The following is a 19470-nucleotide window of genomic DNA, read 5'->3' on the forward strand; positions in this document are numbered from 1 at the left end:
TCGACTGCTATATTGAAACCCTAGCCAAAGTCCTCGGCATGTATTTACTTTTTTCTCTTCTCTGACTGATTTCTTAGAATGTTGGGTTGTGTCAACCCGTCATGACCCATTAATTAAACGAGTTAATCGTGTCATGTAATCCAGCTTATAAACGTGTCGTGTTCGAATTTCGTGCCTCAACCTGTTTAGCTAATCTTGTCGGGTTGGCTTAAATGGGTTGGAGGGTCAACCGGTTCGACCAGAACCTGACACGGTAACTTGTTTTACCAACCCTAGTGCCGAGTCCTAGGTTATTTTCTTACTTCAGAACTATTTTCGGCCAAGCATATACAATTTCCTCTATTTTACTCCTTGAAAACGCATAACCGAGCCCTTCCCCACAAGGAAGAGAAATAAAGTGGCTTTGGCAGTTGGCTTTTTGGGGGTCCCTTTGATTGACGTGTCGTCCTACTCTACTCCATACCTTTCTTGTACCTCTGTGCTTCCTTTCTCTCGAGTCCAAACTCCAAGTAGACAAAATAAATAACAAGAAAGATTAATATACATGAACCGTAACCCCCTCATTGCTCTTGCTTTTGTCTCCTCTATTCTTCTGAACATCTGTGATCCTAAGAAGAAGAAGAATGCAAGTGTCTTCAATATGCTCGCCACTGAGATCCTTCACCCGTACCCGTCATCATTTCTCCCTCCCGCTTCAATTTTCTCATCATCATCATCATTATTCTTCTTCCAATGTAAATAGAGTCAGTATTAGTGGTGTTCTCGAGTCTCATGCCCATGGGCACCTCAAGGTCCTTCCGGTCTGCTTCTCATTTCGCTCTCTGCCTTCCTCTGCTCTTAGTAATATTACTAGTGCTAATACTAGTACTCGGAGGGGAAGAAGGCGTTTTTCCGTGGTCTCAGCGGGTGCTGGGGGCTTGGAGCGATTCACGGAACGAGCAATTAAGGCCGTAATCTATTCCCAAAGAGAAGCAAAAGCACTTGGCAAGGATATGGTATTTCCCCAGCATCTCTTGCTGGGTTTAATCGCCGAGGATGAGGAGCATCACTACCATTCTCTTCACGAAGGCTTTCTCGGATCGGGCATCAGCCTCCACAAGGCACGTGATACTGTTCTCACCATTTGGCGTCATCACCATCATGTAAATGTTCCTACTAATACCACCAGTAGTAGTAATAGTGCTGCTGTCCCCTTTTCCATTAGCACAAAGCGCGTCTTTGAGGCTGCGCTCCACTACTCCAGGACCATGTCTCATCATTTCATTGCCCCAGAGCACATCTCCATAGCACTTTTCACCCTTGATGAAGGCAGTGCCGCTCGAGTCCTCATGAGGTACGTACGCACCCCCTTTCTCTTTTGCAGAGAGCAAGCTAGGTCTCAAAGGCCCATTACGTACGTAGTACGATATTTTGTATTTAGTGGCAAGCCTCTTCTAATGTCTAACACCCCTGGAGATGAAGAGTAGTTTACGTAGATTGATTGGTTTATATAGATAGTTATGGGTGCTAATTTTCACATTATATATTTAGTTATTAGGTGAAATTGTACTTTATAAGCGATTTTAGAGAAGTTTCAAATTGATTAGTCTTTAATTTTAAGGTGATAGCGCATATGTGACTAGTATTTTTTTGTGGGTCTGTCTTTTTTTCACCATTTTTCTACTTAATGACATTTGTTAATACTCAGAGCGAATGTATCTCGACTGCTTATTATTAATCACGATCATGCAACCTTATTAATTTGTTGATAGTTCGTTGCATGGTCGTGATTAGTGAATTTTTATTTGCACATACAAAGGTCTAGAATTTGGAAAAAATGTAGTGCCAATTTTCCATTCATATTAATTCTGCTATATCAAATGTAATTTCAGATTGGGGGCAAATGTCAATCAGTTGGCAGCTGTGGCACTCTCCAGACTTCAGGGGGAGCTTGCCAAAGATGCTAGAGACTCCTCTTTGGCATTTAAAGGAATACGTAAAAAATCATTTTCTAGAAAATCCACTGCGGCTACGAGATCCTCTGAAAAGCATAAAGGTAATTATATAAGTCAGTGTCCTCAGTTTCTTTGGTTTCTCGATTACAATAGCGGGAGATGGAGTAATATTTTGTGTCTCAACTGAATTTTCAGAGAGAAGTGCTTTAGAAAAGTTCTGTGTGGATCTTACTGCCCGTGCTAGTGGAGGGCTCATTGATCCTGTTATTGGCAGAGAAACTGAATTTCAAAGAGTTATTCAGATACTTTGCCGCAGAACCAAAAATAACCCCATTCTTCTTGGTGAAAGTGGTGTTGGAAAAACAGCCATTGCTGAAGGACTGGCAATTAGCATTGCACATGCAGATGTTCCCTTTTTTCTCTTGGTGTGCTATGATTCTTCTACTTCCATACTAATCCAGATGCATCTGCTTACATTTCATTTATATATATATGTATGTTTTATGTTACTAATTTGATGATCGAGTTTATTAATTGTTGTTTCCATAGACAAAACGCTTAATGTCCTTGGATATAGCACTATTAATGGCTGGTGCCAAGGAGAGGGGAGAATTAGAGGCTCGTGTTACTACATTAATCAACGAAGTACTGAAAGCAGGTGGACACGTACATTCTTAGAGTTCCATTTAGAAATAGAACTGCTTTTACTGTTGCTCAGTCTTGATTTGCTATCATTTGCAGGTGATGTCATTCTTTTTATTGATGAAGTTCACATACTTGTTGAGTATGGAACAGTTGGACGAGGAAATAAGGGGTCTGGTCTTGACATTGCTAATCTATTGAAACCGTCACTGGGGAAGGGTCAATTACAGGTGTGATTGTTTCTCGTATAATCTTGCTCTTCTCATATCTAGTCATGTTTTAGTGGCCCCTGAAGGTCTAACATATAGGCATGCCATCTGTAAATGATTATTGAAGCATGACTTCTAAAATTGAATTTATATTATTTTTTGTTAAATAGCTGTGAAAGTTGCCACTTATTGGAAGAGAGAAAAATATAAAAAAAGTCCCATTAACTAACAACCGATTTTAAAATAGTTTAATGAATTTTCAAGTGTGCTAAAGTGACCCATCAAACTATCAAAGTATGCTAAAAAGGCCACTTTTTTTTTTTTTTTTTTTTTTCGATAATACCCTTATTCTCTTAAAAACTAAAATACAAAAATTAATGAAAAAAACTATTTTTTTTAAAAGAAAAAATTATGGGGGTGGATTAATACAAAAAAAAAAAAACTATTTTTTTAGATTAATGCAAAATCAGTCCCTGTAATTGACCTAAATTACAAATCACTTCCTGCAATATTAAAATAATTTAGAAGTCATTCGGGTAGGCTAAAATAACAATTTAGTCATTGCAGTAAAAAAACTAGATATATTCCATTAGTGTCCATGTCAGCACCAATAAAATGATGACGTGTGTCACTTTTAGTAAAAGAAAAAAGAGAAATGCAAAAATAGTTCATGTGGTTTATCTGATTTACAATTAATTTTCTGTGGCATCAAAATGAATGCAAATGTCCCTGTGATATACTAAAAATGAAAATCACTCACTCCAGTTAAATTTCGTCAAGATACTTGATGGATTCCGTTAGTCTGCCACATCATCACCAATAAAATGATGACACGTGTCACTGTAAATAAAAATGTAAAATATGTAAAACTAAAAAGTTAAACAAATTAAAAAGTGGCCCCGTTGGTTTTTTCTTTCTTTCTTTCTTTTTTATTTTTTATTTTTTATTTTTTATTTTTAGTTTAAAAAAACAGTTTTTTTTTTATTAATTTTTTATTTTAGTTTTTAAGAGAATAAATGTATTATCGGAAAAAGTGATTTTTTGGCACACCTCGATAGTTTGATGAGTCATTTTAGCATACTTAAAAATTTATGAAGTTATTTTAAAATTAACTTTTAGTTGAGGGACATTTTTATATTTTTCCCCAGAGTTATAGATAGTCAAGTTAGGATCAATAATCGGTCACCAGATTCCATTGGTGGGATCGGTCACTAATAAGTGCTCCTCACGGACAATCGGGATGCCACTGTATCCTTAATTGGCCTCTGGAGTTAGGGTTGCAGCTTAACCCAGGGAATCCTTCGTATAAAGAGCTTAATTCATCAGATAAATTTAATATTTTCCTTTGTACCAATTGTCTAACCAGCATCCCCATAGGGTTCAAATGAATAGAACTGATGTCACTCAAGAAGGCTCTGTTTGATGAAGGTTTGTTAAAAAGATGGCCGTTAGAATTTGTTGCATGTATATGATGGATAATTGTTATGATGGTCTGAGTAGGTGCAGCGAAGGTCTATTGAATGTACCAACATGAAGGTGTAATTTAAATGCACTTGAAGGAGAATACGAAGGTCAAAGTGACGTAGGCAGAGGTGTTGATCAAAGACATTATATTGCCCAGGATGAAAGAGCAAGAGTTTTAAAAAAAAAATCAAGATTAATATATAGCTGACCCCTAGTTGCTGGTTTTTAGGATTGTTGAATATAATTGACTCTAGCGAAATTGTGAAATGACCCCATCGAACATATTTTTCTTCTTGACAATACTCGTTATTACTCGATAAAATGGTAACATTCAACTCAAGTTCCTTCTCCTCTTGAGATTGTAATTTAGTTATCCTTGCCTTTCCCAGTATACCTTCACTGCCAGAGAGATAGATATCTCCTCTTTAATTACTCCAAATGAACACTGGGAAAACTTTATAATATCTTCTAAAGTTGTCATGAGCGTGAACAATGTGTAAAGAGAAATGCTTAGGTGCACAACAGCAATTCGAAAACTGAGGAGGTTATTGTTAAACAGATTATGTGGGAAGTTCGTATTTGAAACTTTGCTAAGGGACCATTTAAGAAACTTGATAAATGTATAAAGCTTGTAATTAGTTGGAATTTACAAAAGTTGTTATAGGTTTATTGTTTTTCTGTACTAATGGCTGTATAAGTCGTTCTGGGTAGTGTCCTCTGCTTGAGGTGATTCTGGGCTAGTGTTTACTAGCGAGTGTAGATTGTTGAGCTTTTATAAAATTCTTTGATTCATCCAAAAAAAAATGTGTAAAGAAGTTCAAGGGATTTTTTTTTTTTTTTTTTTTTTAATAAATGTTGTTGGTTCTGTCATATTGAAGGTGCACTAACATCCCATTGCCTGCAGTGCATTGCATCCACAACTATAGATGAATACAGGATGCACTTTGAGAAGGATAAAGCATTAGCGAGAAGATTCCAGCCTGTGTGGATTGGTGAGCCTAGCCAGGTTGTTTTCAATATTTGTATTTTTATCTTACGATATTTAAGGGGCCAGTTGGTACCTAACTCGATAAAATTTGTAAATACTTTTAGGATGATGCAGTGAGAATATTGTTGGGTCTGCGTGAAAAATATGAGGCTTATCACAACTGCAGATTTACACTGGAAGCCATAAATGCAGCTGTGCATCTGTCAGCCAAATATATATCTGATAGGTATCTTCCTGATAAAGCTATTGATCTCATTGATGAGGCTGGAAGTAGAGCTTGTATTGAAGCCTTCAAGAGGAAGAAAGAACAGCAAACACGTATACTTTCGAAGTCCCCAGATGATTACTGGCAAGAAATTAGAACTGTTAAGGCTATGCATGAAGTGGTAATGACAGTGTCCACCAAATAGATTGCTTAAAAATTCTGATGATGTGCTGATAACGCAAGTTTTGTCTCTAATGCAAGCAGGTCCTGGCAAGTAAGGAAGATGATGGTGGTTCTAGCATGGATGATACTATTGAACTCATTACCAAATTCACTTTGCCTTCCACATTAGATGACGATGAGTATGACATTTGGCCCCCAAAATATGTATAAAGTATGAAAACAGTAGGCTGCATTCCCCTAGGGATCAGTTTGATACTTAACTAACTTTCCTGCTTTGATTTGTCTCAGACCTATGGTGGTAGGACCGGATGATATAGCAGCAGTTGTTTCACTGTGGTCCGGGATTCAAGTTCTGCAGCTTACTGCTGACGAAAGAATGCTTTTGGTTGGTCTTGATGAGAAACTTAGGAGACAAGTTGTTGGTCAAGATGAGGCTGTTGCCGCTATTTCTCGAGCTCTTAAGAGATTCCAAGTTGGCCTGAAAGATCCCAACAGACCAATGGCAGTGTTGCTCTTTTGTGGCCCAACTGGGGTTGGCAAAACTGGATTAACAAAAGCTTTGGCAACATGCTATTTTGGATCAGTAAGGCATCAAACTCTCTCTATCTACACCCACACGTACATATTCTGTTCAGGAGATTGATATTAATATAGAGATCTCTTTGAGATCACTCCACTCTCTCTAGGTGAACGGATTTCTTTGAATTGTGTATCCTCCTCTCATTCCAACACCAAGCCTAAAAGAAAAAAGAGGAAATGAATGACTTTCACTTTAATGTAGTTGGGCACTATTTCATTCTAGGAGCTTAAGCCATGAGGTTTGGGACAACCATGTATATCAATCACCTATTTTTTCACCATTTATATGATGTGGGAGTTTACAGTCACATACCAACTCCAATATTTTTCCTTAAAATGCAACTAAAGATGCCCTTCTAAATTGAAAGTTTAATGCAGTCGGTATAAAAAGAAAGCTACAGATCTTTATTTTACCTATTCCAATTTTAGATTGAGCATTGCACACAAGATCCACACTAGCTATTATCATTACTTCATTTGCATATTATCATCTTCTTCTTCTTCTTCATTTTTTTTTTTTGAATTAAAAAACTTATATTACAGGACAAAGGGCTTTAGCATCAAATCTGTTGTGGTACGGCAGCAAATGAAATTTTGCCTAGCTTGTCTAATCAGGGTAAATCTTAGGGAGAACATTGTGGATTTGAAGTTCTAAAGGATGAGGAGAGGAAGTATCCGATTTATGGTTCAGATCAAGCTAGGAAAGATCGAATTTTGAAGGGTTTTAAGGGGCTGGAATCAGAAACAACTACAGGATTTCTTTTGGCAGCAGGTATTTTGAGCATCAAGGCTGTAATTGTAACGACCCACCCTCAATTATACAATATTGTCCGCTTTTGGCTCCCCATACCAGACTTCCCAGGAGGTCACCCATCCTGGGATTGCTCTCGTAGAAGCACGCTTAGCTGCGGAGTTCTGATAAGTTTATAATCATCACGGCTTTAAAACGCATTGTGTTATAAATGATGCATTTATACATATAAGCACATCCTCATTCCCAGGCGATGTGGGACGTCACAATCACCCCCTCTTTGGACCCAGCGTCCCCGCTGGCGTCCCTCATTGGGCTTGTGCACGCTCCCATCATCTCAGGCTGAGTAATGACTCTGATACCATTTGTAACGACCCACCTTCAATGACACAATATTGTCCGCTTTTGGCTCCCCATACCAGACTTCCCAGGAGGTCACCCATCTTGGGATTGCTCTCGCAGAAGCACGTTTAATTGCGGAGTTATGATAAGTTCATAACCATCACGGCTTTAAAACGCGTTGTGTCATAAATGGTGCATTTATACATATAAGTACATCCTCATTCCTAGGCGATGTGGGACGTCACAGTAATGACCCAGCAAAAGTGCTAGCTACGTCTGCGCTATTACTTCAAAATGACTAGTCAAACTGCAATTGAAGCTCTCTAGAATCACTTATATAGCCTAGTTTCAAATAGTAAAGAACTAATTCGGGACTTATCACTCATGAACATCTTTATAATACACCATTTCAATGTGGTAATTCGTCTTCCCAATGTGAGACTAAATTTTTGGGGTGGCATAATGTGACGTCCCACATCGCCTGGGAATGAGGATGTGCTTATATGTATAAATGCACCCTTTATGACATAACGCGTTTTAAAGCCGTGATGACAATGAACCTATCAGAACTCCGCAGTTAAGCGAGCCGCTGCGAGAGCAATCCCAGGATGGGTGACCTCCTGGGAAGTCTGATATGGAGAGCCAAAAGCGGGCAGTATTGTGTCATTGGGGGTGGGTTGCTACACATAATCTCCTGGCTTGCATTGCCTCAGCTCCACATGAAGTTAGCCACATTTACGATATCACTTCAAAAGGATTAATCAAGTTGCAATTGAAGCTCTCTAGAATCATTTAATTATTTATAAGGCCGAGTCTTATTAATGAACTAATGTGAGACTTAGCTCATGAACACTTTTATAATCTACCTACTCAATGTGGGCAATTCATCTTCCTAATATGGGACTAACTTTTTTGGGATTCACAAAGGCTGGTGGGTGGAAAAGGGGCTAGGAAATATGTACGGTTTGGGGTTTAGGTGGTATAATTAGATGGGGGTATGATTTGGGGTTCAAACAGGTGAGGAAGGGAAGAATATTAGCTTTGTGTAACACACCTGTAAATATTTAGGAATTCTGAACTACCCTATCCGTAGACCTGTTACACTTTGGTTTGTTGCTGTTGTTAGTAAACCGAGAACTGTAGCTGTTCTGGGTTTGATTGATTTGGAAACTAGTCAAAGGTGCTGTTTAGGATTTGTGTCCTAGGGATTTTAAGGGTTGATGGTGAGATTCAAAGGCAAGATATGTTTTGAAGGTCGGATGAGTTGTTTACGGTTTCTATCCTAGATATTGAACCTAATAATCCCTTATCACTCTAACAAACATAAAGAGTATAAATTTCTTATAATCATATTATTGATTGACTTGGATATAGAAATTACAGAAATACGATAGCAAAATTACAAATAACGCTAAACCAAGAGCTTCCTCAAATAAAAATATTAAAATTTAGACTCAATAACAGCTAAAGTAGCCTTGGGGGGGGGGGGGGGGGGGGGGGGGGGGGGGGGGGGGTATTAAGCTTGCTTTTTCTAGAGCATCTAGGATTCTGATTTAATTTAAATACTGCATACAATGAAGCAATGGGAATATGGATGAAAGGGATGAGGGACTGCAATAGATTGAGGAATTGACAATGGAAATATTTGAGATCAGAGTTGATTTCGTGGTCAAAACTTAATGTAGTGCTGTGATGTCAATCTCACAAGGGGTCTGAAGCAACCATTAAATTAGATTAAGAATTTAACCATCTAGGGATTTTCAAATGATGCCATTGTGGTTTTGCATTCCAATCTACCTCTCATTGAAATGCCTAGTCTAATTTCTGCGAACCCTGGCATCATTATTGCAGGAAGCAGCCATGATAAGATTGGATATGAGTGAATATATGGAGCGGCATTCAGTGAGCAAATTAATAGGCTCACCCCCAGGTTATGTTGGCTATGGAGAGGGAGGCACTCTTACAGAAGCTATTAGAAGACGACCTTTCACAGTGGTATTGCTTGATGAAATAGAGAAAGCCCATCCAGATATACTAAACATTCTCCTCCAATTGCTTGAAGATGGCCACCTTACTGATTCTCAGGTTTGTGCCTACTGGTATGCACTAGTACACACTATAAGAAAATGGTGGAAATGAAAGATTGGACAGTGGACTCTGATTGATAGAAGGAAAAAAGATAACTATGGTTGCACAATGAAATTAAAAGAAAAAAAAATGGAATATTTTTTTAATCAAGTTTTGTGCAAGGGTTTTCCTGATTGGATAGTCTTTTGAGTATTCAGACTCTTATTTTCTTAAAACTTGGTTTCACAGGGACGAAGAGTATCATTTAAGAATGCATTGGTGGTGATGACTTCGAATGTAGGTTCTATTGCCATTGCTAAAGGTAGACAGAGCTCCCTTGGTTTCTTGACTGCTGATGATAAGTCAACTTCATATGTTGGAATGAAAGCAATGATAATGGAAGAACTCAAGGCATATTTTTGTCCGGAGTTGCTCAACAGGATAGATGAAGTAGTTGTGTTTCGTCCCCTTGAAAAGGCTCAGGTTTGTGGCCTTTCATTGTTTGTTAGCTCCAGCGCTGTTCGTGCTTGGAGGGTTGTCTTTTGTCCATTATGTCTGTAGGTTCAATTTTTTGAAAATCAGGACTATGATCTGGATAAGCTGTTGGATTGGTTTGATTGATACTAAACTTCCAAGTGTTAAAAGTTCATGTCGTCCATTTATTCCAGATGCTCGAAATTTTTAATCTGATGCTGCAAGAGGTGAAGCAAAGGCTCGTGTCTCTTGGAATTTGTTTAGAGGTATCTGAATCAGTTAAGAATCTCGCGTGCCAGCCAGGCTATGACAAGATGTATGGTGCCCGGTCTCTGAGGAGAGCTGTTAATTTAATAATTGAGGATGTCTTGAGTGAAGCCATCCTTTCTGGAGATTGCAAGCCTGGTGATACTGCAGTCATTGATTTGGATACTTCTGGAAATCCATTTGTATTAAATCTATCAGATAGGAGTCCCCAACTGTCTGATTCAGCATCCATCTCGTAATTATTCATGATGTAATTCTATAGGCATACAGGTGTAAGCGTTGTTTGTAGTTTTGGTGATATTGATGCAGGTGTAAATCAATAAAATGATTAATTATTGGCTAAGAAAGATAATGATTTGACTTTGTTGCTGTTACTTGATGTAATATTCAAGAAAATGTTTAATGAGTTCGTTATAGGTAAAAAATTAGAATAATTACTTAGCTTTTTTTTTTTTCAATGAATTACCGGCCATTGTCAATATATCCCTATATGAGCTGACATCCTCACCACTCGACCGCATCAAACTATTACCAAAACGCCTATTCCGTCAGTCAACTTCGTTAAATAAGACGGTCCACGCATGACATGAACATTACATGTGATTTTATTAATTATTCTTCCTATTTTGTCATCATATTGAATGACCCAACATTTACTGGAATCCGTCTTAAACTTTCTCTACATATGAAATGGTGACATATTTTTTTAAATAATAAATTGCATAGGATTGTGACACTTTGATGTGAGAGAATTTTTAGGAAGTGTAGCTTGAAAGCAGTTGAGCCAAATAATCAATCTGATTTCAAAGTATTTAATAGCGAACCATCACAGGATCAACAACAAATGGGTGGTGTAATTAATTTATTGAGCTACATGAATGAAAATGGAAGCCAGGCAGAGTTGACTGTGAATGGAAATGATGATGTCGCAAATTCGTATAACCCAGGACAAATCAAATTATAGAATTACATATTAATACATAACTCAGAACTACATGTTTTTCCAAAATATAATAATATCCTCCTACTAATACTTCTTTTTCTCATTTGCTCGCGTAGCTAAAATCCTTATTCAAACACTCTTCTTTTAAGAACGGCCATTTTTATTTCTTCCCAAAAGGAAAACTTTATTTACTACAATTTTATTCCTTTTCTGTATTATGATCAAACAAGTCTTGTCCCCACAATCTATCATATCTTCCAACCAATATCAGTTGCATCGGTCCAGTAAAAGCATTTTCAAAATTAATACATATATATATTTATTTTGTATTTTGAGAATGTTTTAAAAGGAAAGTATTAAAGAGCATTTAATGAAGATAGTTTTACATGCAGGGGTAGAACCAGGATTTTGGGTGTGGGGGGATGGATTTTTTTTTTTTTTTTTTCTTTTATTGGGGAGACGGACTTACATAAATACGAAAGCATATAGATATATAAAATCTTTCTATATTTGTGTTTGTGCATATCATATATATATATATATAAAAGCCGAGTTCTTTCTTATAATGACATAGAATAGTGACACGTGGCATAAACTTATATTTTTTAGTGACTAAACCGGTCTTTTAAGTACTGAACTAGTCTTTTAAATAAAATTGAACCGGTCTATTTAATCTCTCTCTCTCTTTCTCTCTCTATTAATGATACAAGTAACATCTCTCTCTCAATTAATGATATAAGTAGGACTCTTTAGTATTTTTATATTTTTGATTGAAATCTAAATATGTTTTCATTTTGTTTGTGAAATTTATGGTTGAGCAATTCTTCATTTGAATGTTTATGAGATTTTTTTTTTTTTTTTTTTTTTTTTTTCATTTGCTTTTTCAAATGTTCATATATATATATATAAAAGCTGAGTTCTTCCTTAGAATGATATAGAATAGTGACACGTGACATAAACCTATACTTTTTAGTGATTAAACCGGTCCTTTAAGTACTGAACCGGTCTTTTAAATAAAATTAAACCGGTCTATTTAATCTCTCTCTCTATTAATGATACAAGTAGTCTCTCTCTCAATTAATGATATGAGTAGGACTCTTTAGTATTTTTATATTTTTGGTTGAAATCTAAATATGTTTCCATTTTGTTTGTGAAATTTGTGGTTGAACAATTCTTCATTTGAATGTTTATGAGATTTTTTTTTTTTGTTCATTTGCTTTTTCGAATGTTCAGAATTATATCGGTTTGAAATATAATAGGTATCACATTGACAATAAAAAAAATTCCTGCTAATTTTCTATTTTATGTTTTAATAATTAAAATCGTGGTTTTCTTTTTTCTATTTTTCTTCTTCATATTTATTTTCATTCTAAACTACACCTATGGGAACAAAGATTTTAACATGTTTTAATTTATATGAATTAAACTAAAAATAAGGCTATTATGTTTTAATTCATTTGAATATTTTATGGGATATTCGTTTTTCTTTTATGTGATTCTCATGATTTTTACTTATTTTCTAGAAGTGTTATTATGCTTTTGAAAGCCAAAAAAGGCAAAATTTTATTTGAATATTGTGCACAAAAGGAATATAAATGCTTTTAAAACACTAAAGAGTTAATTAAGCATTAAATTTAAGATGCTTTTTTTTTTTTTTTTTTTTTTTTTTTTTTTAATGTTCAAAATTATATGGATTTTATTTTTATTGAAACATAATAGGTACATATCACACTAACAATATCATAGATTCCTACTATTAATCCTATTATTAATGCTTTGTTAATCAAATTCAAGTTTTTCTCTTGCTATTTTTTTTTTCTCTACACTTCTTTCTATTTTAAACTACACATATGAGAATATTTTAAATGTTTTAATTTATATAGATTAAAACTAAAAATATAGTTATTTTAATAGTAAAGTTTTATGTGATTTATGTATTCATGCAATGTTCTTTTATGCAATGGAGAATTATGACACGTGGCGTGAACCCATAATTTTTAAACACTGAACCAGTTTTTTAAGTAAAAAAAACCAGTGAATTTTAAAGGTTGAACTAGTTTTGTCATGATTTTAATAAATTTATTGTGCTTTAATGAAAAAGATCATGGGTGTTAATCTTCATGAGACCAAAATAAGGAATTTTTTACAATATATCATTAAGTGTCATTATAGGCGCATTAAGCTGTAACATTTTTTTTAAAAAAGTAAAATTAAAAACATGCATTAATTCTAAGTGGTCAATTTTTTTTTTCCAAAATTTTATTTCAAAAAGTTTTCTTATATGAGATTTCATTAAGTTTAAAATTTTAATGTACAATATTATGGTTTCAGAATTTACGACTCTCCAAAATTATAAGAGACAAAATTTAAAATTAAGAACGTACTACATTAACTACTTATAATTGACCTTATAGGTATTGTATGCATTAATTCTAAAGAAACCGTACAAGTGAGCTGAAAAGTCATATTGCTCTCTTAGATTGGTTATTTATACTTTTCTCTATAGGGTTTGAAACATCTTGAATTGTGAAATCATTAGTATACAATTGCGACATTTAAGAGAAGATCGAACAGAGTGTTGAAGTACATAATTAATTTTTTATTTTTTATTTTTATTTTGAAGGACTTTGTTTTCTTTCTTTCTTTCTTTCTTCTTATTTTTGTTTTTATTTTTATTTTTTTATTTTTGGTTTTGTGGAGGTTGAAGGACTTTTTTTTTTTTTTTTTTTTTTTTTTTTTTTTTTATGCATTTTTATAATTAGAATCTAGATATTCTTCTGTTAATTTTTTTTTTCTTTATACTTTCCGTTTTCAACCATGTCTACCTATGAGAATAAGTTTTCATAAAAAATGTTTATTTTTCTTTGTATTTTTGTTTTTCCTAATGTTCAAAATTATTTGCGTTTTATTAGTATTGAAATATAGTAGGTATCACACAAAGATTCCTATTAATTTTGTATTAATGCTTTGACATTTAGATTAAACTATGTGTTCTTCTTAATATTTTTTGTTTCTTTATATATGCTTTTCATTTTAAACTATGTATACCTATGGGAATAAAGATTTAAACATGTTTTAATGTATATAAATTAAACTAAGATAAAGACTTACGTTTTCCGGAAATATTATTATTATTATTTCATTCGTTTATGTGATTTACTCTATTTTTAGACATTTTTATGCTTCTGAAAGCAAAACAAGGCAAAAATTTAATTGATTATTGTGCATAAAAGGAATAAAAATATTTTTGAAACATCAAAGAGATATTAAGCATTGAACATGATGTGATGATTTATTTGGTTGCGTTAAATGTTTAATGAAAGATTTTGTTTTATCTTGTATTTGTAAAAAAATATTTTGTTTAGTTTGTTCAGTATTTTTTTAAATGTTTATAAGTACTTGAGTTTTATTTGTATTAAATATAATAGATATCACACTAACAATATCATAGATTCATGTTAATTTTTTATTAATGCTTTGGTAATTAGATTAAACAATGTTTAATTCTTGCTATTTTTTTTTTCTTTATACTTCTTTTTTGTTATAAATTATTGATATGAGCACAAAGATTTTAACATGTCTTAATTTATATGGATTAAACTAAAATTAATTATCTTATTTTTTGGTTCATTTGAATGCTTTATTGTAATGTCCGGGACATTATTTAATAATTAGAGTATAAAATTTGAGTAAATGAATAGTTAGAATAATTTTAGTATTATTAAAATGTAAAAAGTAATATTTTTAAAGTCCAAATAAAATAGAAAATTGAAATAATCGAAAATAAATTAGAAATGAAAAATAAACATAAAAGAAATTAATTAATAAAATTAAATAAGAAAAGAAAAAAAAAAGGAAAAGTTAAAAGTAAAATTAAAATATATATATATATATATATATATATATATATATATATATATATATATATATATATATATATATAAATGAAGTGTGGGGCGCCACCTGCGCCCCACCTTCACTTAAAGGAAGGGCCACTTGGCCCTTCCAGACAAAAAGAAAAAAAAAATAATAAAAAAATAAAAATAAATGAACAACAAGGCGCACTGCGCCTTGTTTTTCTGAAGAAAAGGCCAAATGGCCTTTTCTATTTTTTCGGAGAGGCAGTGCCTCTCCTCCTTATTTTTCTCTTATGGATTTTTATAGAAAATCCTTGATCTACGAAGATCCAACGGTCCGATCTTCGATCCGACTTCGGTAACGTGATCTACGAAGCTCGATCTACGTTTCTACCGATCGTTTTGAGGTAAATCGCTAAACTAGCATTTTTGGAGATTTTTATAAATCTTATAGAGATGAGTTTAACTTGGCGTTTTCTCTAGATTTTGGGTAGTTTGGAGTTGCTAGGAGCTTCCCGAGCATTTGGTCTTTGCTTGACGAATTTTTGGTAAGTTTTCTATAGACATTAGTTTTCGGGTATTTTGTTAAAATGCTATTTATTGTGATTAACCCTTAGTAAAAGCTATTGGGTTAATAATATTGTGTTTGAGGTAGTGTTTATAAATTATGATTTAAAGTTTATAGACCCTAATTTGATAGGTTAAACTAATTTGGGGCTTTTAAGTGATTAAAAATCTAGATGATTAAATCGTATTAATATGTTAGTAATTGATGTAAAAAGATTTATGAAAATAATATTAGGGTTAATAATATTGAGAAAATGTTAGTGAGAAATAATCTAGAAATTAATGAATATAATTTTAAGGCTAATATTATTATAAAAGTGGTTGTGAAAATAATGTATGAGTTAGTGGAATTAATTATGGGTTAGACATTGAAATTATAGGTAAATAATTAAATAGTTATTTTAATATCTAACTCTTAGTAAATACTTTGAGTTAATATTGTTTGAGTTTTAGTGTCTAGGATTTATGGGTAAGCGTTTGGAACCCTTAAAATATTATGGGTTTTCCATGGGTTAGCTCTTGAGCAATTTAAGAGCTATATGTGAGTCTAATATTAGAAGTTGTCAATAATGTGCAATGTATTGTTTTTACAGTAATGCATTGTAATACATGTTAATATTCGCACAGCCAAGGTGAGTATTCTACTCACTGAGAGAAGATATATTTTCGTATTTTATAGAAATGCAAATGATAGATAATTTTCTACTGAACCAACGATATGTTAACATGTATGTTTTGGATGTTGCAAGTAGTTTCAATTATGTTGAAATATCAATGATGTTATGAAATGATGCATGAATGAAAGGTTTTGAATTGATTGAAGTATTTGAAAGTGTATTGTAGTTGGGATTTAATTATGCAAAGAAGAATAATGAAAATTTCATGTTGATTGGTTCATGGTATTTGAAGAAAGCATGATTTGCAAAGAATAGGAGTATAGAGTTAGAATTGTAAAGCATAAAGCATGAGGCCCATAATAAAGAAGAGAGCGTGAGGCTCATAATAAAGAAGAGAGCGTGAGGCTCATAATAAAGAAGAGAGCGTGAGGCTCATAATAATGAAGAGAGCGTGAGGCTCATAATAATGAAGAGAGCGTGAGGCTCATAATAATGAAGAGAGCGTGAGGCTCATAATGAACAAAAAGACTATCATGAGCATGCATAGCATTGTTTAAATTGTGTGATGTTTTCATGATAAGTATATTGTAGTTTTGCTAGACGTATTAGTATGCATAAAAGTCTTGATAGAAAAAGAATTTATGTATATTGGTATCGGATGGTTGCATGATTTAAACGTAGTTTTGCTAGACGTATTAGTATGCATAAAAGTCTTGATAGAAAAAGAATTTATGTATATTGGTATCGGATGGATGCATGATTTAAATGTAGTTTTGCTAGACGTATTAGTATGCATAAAAGTCTTGATAGAAAAAGAATTTATTTATATTGGTATCGGATGGTTGCATGATTAAATGTCATTGTGTTCTATAACGAATCTTTTTCGTATGATACTAGCTACCCACAGTATTTAAATGTTTTCTATTAGTCGGTGTTTGCTATATCAGCTATGGGGGTTTTCAAACAAAAGTTTATAAAATTGGTAGCTGTTATAGTGTTCGCACGACTAAAAATGAAAAGTTGGTTCTTTGCGAAAACTCAGTGAATAGTATACCTCTGAGGTCTTAGTGTATCTATGTATGCTAAGGCGGTGGGCTCATAATTCCACCTGTACGGATGCGGCAAACCCCCGCAACCGTGCAGACATTGATGCTTTGGTTGCAGGCTCTGCGGATATAGATATTGACTCGTCCACCTAACGTATGGGATACTATGATTGGAGCACAACGCAACAGTCATAAGACACGGACGCATGGGTAGTCCACATTTTGGGTATTTTATCTATGGCTCGTGTCCTACGTGGCACATGTATTTGTGGAGCCTATATTTTAGAATGTAATTAGTGTAATATGTTATATAAGCCTTAAATAGATAGATTTGTAAATGGCTCTTGTTGTAATTAACAGTTGTGTATTAGATGTACTTCCGCTTATGATATGTGTTTCGCTGCACATTGATTACTATGTTCTGCTGTTAAATGTAACTCTGATTATCAGGTACATGTATGGAACGTGTACGTTATGTTGGCTGAGCGACACATAGTCGTGCCACTGTGAAGATCCGTTTGTATGTTTTCAAAAAAAAAAAAAAAAAAAACGGGTCGTCACATTTATGGAATATTTTTGTTTTTCGTTTGTATGATTTACTCGATTTTCAGTCTATATATAAATTTTTTAGAATGTTCAGAATTATATGAGTTTTATTTGTATTGAAATGTAATATGTATCACACCAATAATTTTAGAGACTCCTGCTAATTTTTATTTTTATTTTTATTTTTTTATAATTTTATAATTTTATAATTTTATAATTTTATAATTTTATAATTTTATCTTTCTTTATACTTGTTTTCATTTTAAACTACTGATATGTGAACAAAGATTTTAACATGTTTTAATTTATATGATTAAAATAAAATTAAGGGTCATTTTTGAATATATTTGAATGTTTAATGATTTTTTTTTTTTTTTTTGAAAGCAAAATAAGGCAAAAAATTATTTGATTAAGCATTGAATGTGATGTGAGAGGATTTATTTGATTGCGTTAAATGTAGAGTAAAAATTTTTGTTTTATTTTGTAGGATTTGGCTTAGGTGCTGTAAAAAAAATTACATCACCATATTAACTATTGAAAAAACTACAGCACTTATGCTGTAATATTTGGAATTTAGATTTTCTTTTTGCTATATATATATTTTAATAGTTCTTTTTGTTATAAACTACACCTATGTGATCAAATATTTTAAAAAGCTTTACTTTTTTTGGGTGTGATATTTTTTTTTTACAAGCATTTTTTTAACCTATAATAAAAAGTACGATGAAGATGTGTTTAAATTCTGAAATTAAATTATAATGAAGAATTCTGCGCATAGCGCGGGTTATGAGCTAGTTGATATAAAATAAAAGCATGGAGTCTTATATTTAATCTCATGGCATCATAAACACACAGTAGTATAAACAACTAGCAAAATAGCTTAGAAAAAAAAAAACTAAAGACAATTTATAGAGTCCAATAGAAACGATACCTATGAGTGTGGCCTTTTTCTCCTTACAATACCTTAAAGCCCCCAAATAACAATGCTAAGAGTTGAGCCAAACAATGGTGCAATCATAAATGATTAAACCATTTAACTTGTGATGCCAAAACAAATATTGTGAACCCAAATGACAACAGAATAACTCCTCAAAAAATTGATTGTTAATTAGAAGTCACTCAAAGAATAACCACTCAAAGAACCCAAACCATTTACATTTTTCTTTCACATCTTCAGAGTCCTAAACCAAATTGAGTTGTTAGTTAGAAGCCAACTACAATATGGAAGGAAACTAAATGAATGGGGTATTTGAGGTTTTTTGTGTTGGAAGAGGGGGCAAAACTAAAAGGGGACAAAAATATTATTTTGGGGGGAAAAACTAACAAAAATAAATTAAAAGGGGACGCAAATATTATTTTGGGGGGACAAAAGTATTATTTTGGGAGGACAAATTTATAAAATAGGTATAATTTAAGGACAATTTAAACATTTTGGGGGGACATTCGTCCCCCCACCCCTAGTTGTAGGATTGCCTCTGCCCATACGGGGAAAAGAGAAAGTTTAGTTGGCATTTATAAGGTCAAACACATTTTAAGCATTTAAAGTAATGCTTGAGTGTATGCACTTACATGTATACTCTATTAAGGTGCAGAGCACCGAACGTGCGTGTGGCAGTGGGCGCTTTGATGTCGTACTTGGCACTTAGCATGAAGTATCAGAGCGATCTAATCATGACCTTTCAATTTTGAATGGTTATGATTAATCGATCTGGTGGTTTGATTTAGACCATAGGATGCTTCTTATGTAGATTCAGTGGTTGGATTTACAGGACCATTACTAAAATAAACT

The 19470-nt window shown here is 33.4% G+C and overlaps 1 protein-coding gene and 1 long non-coding RNA gene across 2 annotated transcripts; both read left to right on the forward strand.

The window, feature by feature from the left end:
• Nucleotides 1–563: 563 nt before the first annotated feature.
• Nucleotides 564–10479, forward strand: LOC133866916 (chaperone protein ClpD, chloroplastic). The gene is made up of 12 exons (XM_062303574.1): nt 564–1333; nt 1872–2035; nt 2130–2359; nt 2484–2592; nt 2676–2806; nt 5154–5255; nt 5342–5623; nt 5707–5804; nt 5914–6208; nt 9149–9382; nt 9614–9847; nt 10033–10479. The coding sequence occupies exons 1-12, from the start codon at nt 624–626 to the stop codon at nt 10342–10344; spliced, it is 2901 nt and encodes a 966-aa protein (XP_062159558.1). The 5' UTR covers nt 564–623; the 3' UTR covers nt 10345–10479.
• A 4637-nt stretch (nt 10480–15116) lies between these two features.
• LOC133866938 (uncharacterized) lies at nt 15117–17552 on the forward strand. Its single transcript, XR_009899948.1, has 3 exons — nt 15117–15312; nt 15389–15453; nt 17233–17552. It is a non-coding gene; the product is annotated as an uncharacterized LOC133866938 (long non-coding RNA).
• The last annotated feature ends 1918 nt before the right edge of the window (nt 17553–19470 follow it).

Source organism: Alnus glutinosa, chromosome 4 (assembly GCF_958979055.1).
Source record: "Alnus glutinosa chromosome 4, dhAlnGlut1.1, whole genome shotgun sequence".
Lineage (NCBI taxonomy): Eukaryota > Viridiplantae > Streptophyta > Magnoliopsida > Fagales > Betulaceae > Alnus > Alnus glutinosa.